General features: G+C 34.3%; 1 protein-coding gene across 1 annotated transcript; it reads right to left on the reverse strand.

Moving 5' to 3' along the window:
* Positions 1-6,387: 6,387 nt before the first annotated feature.
* Positions 6,388-7,658, reverse strand: LOC145010281 (uncharacterized). Its single transcript, XM_078968844.1, has 5 exons — positions 7,322-7,658; positions 7,163-7,275; positions 6,964-6,997; positions 6,713-6,865; positions 6,388-6,608 (listed from the first exon to the last, which is right to left on the reverse strand). The coding sequence occupies exons 1-5, from the start codon at positions 7,656-7,658 to the stop codon at positions 6,388-6,390; spliced, it is 858 nt and encodes a 285-aa protein (XP_078824970.1).
* Between the last annotated feature and the right edge of the window lie 359 nt (positions 7,659-8,017).

The raw sequence follows: 8,017 nt of genomic DNA on the forward strand, positions 1-8,017 counted from the left end.
GTATAAGTATTAACCATAGGCATTTGTAGTTGTTCATTACCTCTGTTGCTAACAGGTAGGTGTCGTAATGGTTAGTCCCGTATGATATACTTTTGTACTAGGATAGACAGAACTAATCTACACGTATAATATGTAATAGTATCTCATCATATAGTATCTAGGTACAAGTATCCATGTAAGAGGATCCAGGTAAGTGTATCTCTTCATATAGCATTTAGTATAGACTCATGAATGAACTGACTCTGGTGTGATTCCTTGTAATAGGAATAATGTTTTGTATCCCCTAAACTATCCCTATGATATTTTACTGGAATGTATTTGATGTTCAATATGGTTTATACACCCTTGCTACTCAAGAGTGTGGGAACTGAATGAAGGATGAAAGCTATCATATCAATACATACACACATATATATATATATATATATATATATATATATGAACATAAGTGTATAAATATAGATTTGATCAAGAAGATGAAAGAGGTCTTGTAAAACATTTAAGAGTTTTGAACTATAAATAACAATGACTTGATGTCATTTTATAAAACATTTCAAAAGTAATTCATTTGATAACAAAATATTTTAAGACAGAAAACCATATCATGTATCACATTTTGAAGTATGTGAAATCAGTTGGTTGAAAACACAGTTATAAATCACATGCGATTGAATTTATAACATGCTGTTTTCTACTTGTATTGCCCCCATTAAAGCATTTAAAATCATTTAAAACATTGATTAAGGGGTATGAACTCACCTGTAGATGGTGGTTTGGATGAACTGAACGATGTTGGATTGCTAAGTGTCAAGTGAAGACTTGTACACACTCTAAGATCCTAGTTAACATATAATCACACATATATGTATCCAATTAGTCTTTAAACTACTAATTGGTAATGTTAATACATCCTAAGACATGCTAAACTCCTTATATAAGTGTTATAAGTCATGGTGATTGCTTCTAAGTTGTTGTAGGACAAAGCCATTGGGTTTAGGCTTCCAAAGGACCCCTTTCTTGAGTTTACTCCCTAAGGACCATAACCCATTAAGTTTACGGTCATAAACCCTTGAGTTTATGGTTGTAATCTCCTAATCCTTTGATCATTTGATGGTTTGAAGCCTTACATGTCCCTTAGTAGTATTTCTACTTGATGGTTTAGTCCTTGGAAGAGATTGGGGCACCATTTCCCTCCTTTGAGGAGTTCACGACCCTAAGATCAATTCTCTTTGTGTTTGCGGCCATAATATCATATGGACCATGGTATTTCTGTTCTTTCAAGTCCCATACACATTAAGGTATGAGTCTAGACTAGTTTCACAAGGAAAGGAAGCGACTAGGGCACACTTTTGGCCCTTAAAGAAGGGTTTACGATCCAAGGTGTTCTTGGGCCGTAAACTCTTTGATCTTGGTGATTCCTCGTGATTTCTTGATGTTTAGACATATAACAAGCCCTATTATACTTTAAGATAGAAGAACTTACGATTTGGGACGAAAGACTGAAGATCCTTTAGAGAGAATCAGGTTTTTCTCTAGTTGAAAATGAAACAAATGAATAAAAATGACTAAGGGACATATATATATATACCCCATGGAGTTTACGACCGTAAACTCCATCTTTGGATCGTAAACTCCAATTTCTTGGAGTATGGAATGCTATTGTTGCACAATAAACCCTAGGGCATCCTCTCTCCTGGCCTCTCCTAAAGTGTTAATCATAGAATACTCAAACTTATTCCAAATAGTTTGAAAATTTACAGTAACTGATCTGACTTCTATTGACTTGATATGTTGTACATAATGGAAATTTCGGGTTGTCACATATGGTATGTGGTACTTGGGGAAACTCACTAAGCTTTTTATTACATTTTATATTTTTGGTTTCAGGTACTTCTGGTACTAAGGGGAAGGGCCTGACGTGATGGCACAACATTCTCCCTTCATCGTTTCCTCACTTTTTGATATTATTACTCTGATAATTTGACATTTTTACTATGTGATGGTTTTCAAAAAATTTGATGACTGTAACTCTTGTTTAAAAAGAGAAAAATTTTATCATGGTTTTCGGGTCGTTACAGCAAAACACATTTAAATACGAGTAACAAGGTTACATTACAAGAAGATGTTCAAATACATATTATATGTTTACTAATCGTTTACCCGCACCAAGTAACGGATGTGAATAGGTTTTCAGAAATTAGTTTTTAGAAACGATTAGTTCTTTTGGACAAATAGTTTACTACATCTAATTGGGCTACGTGGTTGACTAATATCGAACGATTAGCCAACACCTATGTAAAGACCCTTAATTGGGCTACGCGGTTGAAATTGATGTCAACCGACTAATTGGCACCTAGGCAGAGATCCATAATTGTATTATAATTTATTTTTAAAATATTAAATTTTACATATCTTTCAACTAATATAATAAATATAACAGTTTTATATTGTTATTTACTTATTTTTGATATAGGTAATTTATAAAAAAATTATTCAAATATCTATATGTATTAAGAAAATAAATATGTGATATTTGAAATTTAGAAAACTTGAAATTTTTTTATGTAATATTTGAAATTTTAAAATTTTAAAATATATATTCAAAATTTGACACTCAAAGTAATTGAAATAATTGGTAACCTATGAAAAATCAATGTAAGGTTTACTAATACTTTCTTAACACTCTAATATAAAAGTCATAATATGTTGATAAACTTAAACTAATATATTAAATACAAAAAAAGTGAACATCAACACAATCACAGGGGACAAAATCTCTAAAATTTATACTTTCTTAACAGTTCGACATCAATAAACCCACAAAACTAATTAAAAAATAACAATCAAAGAATGTCAGTACGTAACAAATAAAAATGATTTCCATGTTCTAGAAATAAACCATAAGTACAAATGCTGTAACACTCTAAAATTTCAAACAAATTTCTCATTATTTTCTAAATCTCATAAATTCAGTATCACATTTTATCAAAACGACACTGTATCAAATGTCAAAACACAATTATCATAAAATCAGTATCACATTTTATCAAAACGACCCTGTATCAAATGCCAAAACATAATTCAACAAAACAATTGATAATATCCCAGAATCATCGACATAATCTCGAACAGGTGTGTACAATCAAGACGGGGCCTTCCCACGATCCTGGGAAGTACCTGAAACACATAACACACAACACAGTAAGCACGAAGCTTAGTGAGTTCCCCAAAATACCACATACACAAATAATAAGCCTATCATGGCTATAATTCGGCATGGACCCTCCGTTCTCATGTGTCTCGCTGAGGACCCTCCGGTCTCACGGATCGGTGTGGACCCTCCGGTCATGTGTCTCAGTGAGGACCCTCCGGTCTCACAGCTCGGGTTGGACCCTCCAGTCCTATATCTTAGTGAAGACCCTCCGGTTTCACAACTCGGTTTGGACCCTCCGGTACTAACTTAGTAAAGCACATAATAATATAATATATATCACAAAGATAAAATGCACAATATCACATAACTTAGTATAAGCACATATGACCCTCCAGTCGATAACTCAAATAAGACCCTCTGGTCACACAATATTACCGCTTAGGTAAGTATAGTGAGAAGACTCACCTCGGAAGTAAGCAAGTAGATCTAGTACCCCGCGAACAGTCTAGACTCCACCTACATAATATAATTATCTCCAATAAACAATTTGTAATAACCACTCCGATATGCTAAGCTAACTCCTCCACTAAATCTTAAAAGGGTGAAAAGACCATTTTACTCCTCTATGGTCTCTAAGGTCCACAGTTGACCAAACCCAAAAGTCAACGAAAGTCAACGGTCAAGTCAACAGTCCATGTTGACTAAACTCTTTGAGTACATCTACGCGACTTGTCGAGTTCCTTCGTTTTCGCTGAAGTATCGGGAAAATCCAAGTCAACTAGTCGAGTTATCTCATCAACTCGCCAAGTTGTAGCGTGTCCAGTCTATTGGGAAAAACCCTAGCCGACTCATTGAGGTAGCTCATGCACTCTTCGAGTCCCTCTAAATCACTATTCATTCAGATGATTCAAAGCAGAAATAATGTCCCAAACTCTAGATCTGGCCTCCCAAGGCTGAAATTCAACGTAAAGCTGCAAGCGTTGCATCCATGAATGGCATCTAGGGCTCGAAATTCCATAATAAGCTCTATATGGGGTTTAATGCATAAAAGCTTGTCACAAGCTTGATAGATCTTGGATCTTTGGGCTCAAAGGACCGCATATGGTCCATGTCTGATGTTAAAACTTCATTTTATGCTCAAATGACTCAATAACCACAAGATGGATGTAAGAATGCCCTAAAACCCCCTAGAAAGAGATCTAACAAAAGGAATGATCAAGGTGGTAGCTTTTTACCTCCAAAAAGAAGCTAACAATGAAGAACACTAGATACAAAAGTCCCTCCTCATTCAAAGCCTTGTTGCTCTCTAACCTCCTTCCAAATGTGCACAAGAATACCCAAATTAGGGTTTCTCACAGAGTTCTAAGGTGACAAGGGAGGCAGATATGAAGGCTTAAGGTCCTTTAAATAGGACACAAACCCTGAAAATTAGGGTTTCTCACTGAGTACCTACTCGTCGAGTTGGGGTCCTCCAACTCGTCGAGTAGACTCTAAAAATAATGCAGCCATTAACTCCTCTACTCGGTGAGTTGGGAAATCCAACTCATCGAGTTGATCTGAAATTATGAAAGTAAATTAATTATATATTATACCTGGGAGTTGGAATGTTACAAACGCAACTGATATTCAATTTCTAAATACACATACACATTCCAAACTAAGCCAACTATGAAATACTTAAAAGTCACATTATTTATTGAAGATTTTTATCCAAGTAGCAGCCTCTACTGATTAATGAGTGATTACCATCTTACTCGAGTTACTCCAAATTGATTTCAATAACTGCATCTACATCTGATATGAAATAAATTGGTGAAGACGTTACTATTTTTTTTATCTAACCTAGAAAGTTATGTACAAAAATTCAGATAACCTGATCATAGTTAACTGATAACCTAAAATATTAAGTAGAACAATCTATTTAAGATCATAGTGTTGGAAAAGAACTCAAATTCAGATACCTAAATTTTCATACATATACAGACATACCAAATTTGTCATCCAATTAGTTTGTCTAATAATTTTTTTTGATTCATTTGACCTGCATAAGACAATCAAAACCTAGATAAGAGCAAAAACCCAAAATGTTGATATACGATCTAAAACCAAAAAAATAACATAGATAGATAGATAGATAGATAGATAGATAGATAGATAGATAGATAGATAGATAGAGAGAGAGAGAGAGAGAAAGAAAGATAGAGAGAGAAATAATGAGAGAGCATAGAGAATAGAATAAAGAATATTGAGTTAGAAGAAATGGTGGCGGGTCTCTCAGCAAGGTTTTTATGTATACGTAGAGAAAGAGGAGCATTTTTGTGGTGGAGAGGGAAGAACAACAATGGATCAAGACTGTGTTGAGAAAGGATGCGACGGGAATACAAAATGAAAGAAGTGGTTATACACATTGACAAGGAATAATCAAACAAAAAATTCATATATTGCGATTTACCTGAATGAGATTAGCATAGATGAAAAGGGGCTTTTTAGGGTCGGTTGAATGAGTCAGGTCATCGAAGTCAGAGTCTAAGCAGGGTGGCCATCGATGTTTAGCAACCAGATGGTGGTGGAGATGGGGGTAATGAAGATTACGTTGTCCGTGATGATAAGTACTAGCAGGGTTGGATAGTAAGTTAGGGTAGAGAAGAGAGATCGAGATGGATCGTGATGGGGGTTGGTCGCCTGAAATTTGTTGCGAGGCTAGAAAGATGGAGGAGATGGCGGGTGTTGTGAGGTTGGAGAGTGGATGCTGCTTCATTGCTGGTGCGATGTCCGTGTATGTGAAAAGCAGACCATCCAATTAGGGTTTCTGTGTAGATGCTACTACAATATGTTTTTTTAATTTAATTAAATGGATACGTTATATGTGTAGTGAATAATAAGCATAACATGATTTTATATGTTGTATTAGTAAAGATAGTTGTCCTGTACGAGTTGTCATATCTTGGAAATGATCCATTACAACTTCTTACAACTTCATTTGTAATCTTCACTAATTCTTATTTTTCAATTCTACAAATCAAAGAAGCATTAAAAAAACATCGATGATCCAGTTTCTCAAATCCGACTTCACAAGCTTCATATCCGAAAAAGAATCTCCACTAGTGTGGATGCAACAGGCAAAACTAACGCAAATTTTACTAGCTGATACACAAAGCAATATGAAGTGTGTTTTCTTATTTCCATCATGAGTCTAGAAAGATCGACATTACATTCAAATGAGAATGAACATCTTATTTCACAACATCATAAGAAAAATCAAGTTGTTGTGCAAGTTTCCTCATTTCCACCTTCGTAAAATACTTTGGATATAACATACTCAATTTCACAAATTTTGATGCGTCAAATTGCGAAAAAGAGTAACAAGGACTCAAAGCCACCATATTTATAAGCAATTTGATGCTTATCTCACTAAAACGATCACAAAACTCATGAAGTTGCATATCAAGAATCACTGTGAAGATATAAACTTTCTAATGATGTTGATTATTGATGTTCGTATTTTGTCTTTGGTTCCTTGCATAATTTTCCAACAGGTCCACTTTTTTAATTGCATACTTTTCATACAAAGAATATACTTCCTCAAGAAAATTTTCAAAACCTCATCTCTAAACTTCCGCATCTTTTTCCTTGTTATCTCTACCAATGCAACCACTTCAACTATGTCAGGATCTTTTTTTTGAAGAGCTTGAGACAACAAATCTGTAAGCTCTAAAATGTGTAATATCAATTGCAAATCAAACACAAAATTAGTTGTTTCAAAATACATAGTGGCACATGTGCTTGGATCCGACTAAATCCATTTTTACCTTTCTTTTCAACATATTCAAGGACTTTTAGAACCTCTGGGAATAAAGAAACCAAACTTGGTATTGTTTTATAATGAGAACATCAATGTGTATCTTTGGCTCGTAGTAGTGAAAGCTCTTTGTTTAACCCTATATCAGTTTCAATTTCACCGATAAACTTCATGAATCATATTTTTTTTCGTTGGCACGAGGCACAAACCACATTCATAACAAAGTAAAACATGTTGAAGAAATTTCTAACACTAGTGCAGTTTCTTGAAACCACCACAACCACCAACTGAAATTGGTGAGTAAAACAATGCACATAAAAAGCTGAAACATTATGTTTAAAATTAAACATTCAAACCATTAAATTGACCTTGCATATTGGTTTCCCCATCATAACATTGTCCTCTTACTTTTTCCATACTTAATCCATGTTGAGAAAATAACGAGTCTATGGAATATTTACGAGATTTTGAATATGTGTCTGTTACATGAACAAAACCTACAAATTTCTCCTTAACAAGGCCAAGGTTATCAACATATCGCAAAACCACAACCATTTGCTCTTGATATGATACATCATTCCACTCATCAACTAATAATGTGAACACATCATCACCAATTTCTTGGAAGACAACTTTAAGTATTTCTTGTGAAAAGCAATAAGCATTATCTTTTTGAATCTTTAGTGAAACCACTTGATTATTCATTGGGGCATATTATAATGTAACTTTACGAATATCCTCACAATGTTTTCGAACTAGTTTCACTGTTTCCATGAATTTCCTTCTATGTAAAGATGTTTATGACTCATTATGTACACTAAATTGTAATGAAGTCTTAAGTATATGTCTACACACCTCAACATAAGTGTTTAATAAAATGTGATACTCTTTCTTTTCACTTTCACTTTGCTTATGAAAGGCGACCAAAATGGATTAATTTTATTTCACTAGATCCTCACATTTTTTAAGGTTTTATTCTTAAAACTATTAAACTCACCGACATGCCTCAAAAGTATCTCCGGTTTGTTCCAACCATCAAACCCTTGAGTAGTAAATGTATCTTA

Source organism: Lactuca saligna, chromosome 8 (genome assembly GCF_052625555.1).
Source record: "Lactuca saligna cultivar CGN05327 chromosome 8, ASM5262555v1, whole genome shotgun sequence".
Lineage (NCBI taxonomy): Eukaryota > Viridiplantae > Streptophyta > Magnoliopsida > Asterales > Asteraceae > Lactuca > Lactuca saligna.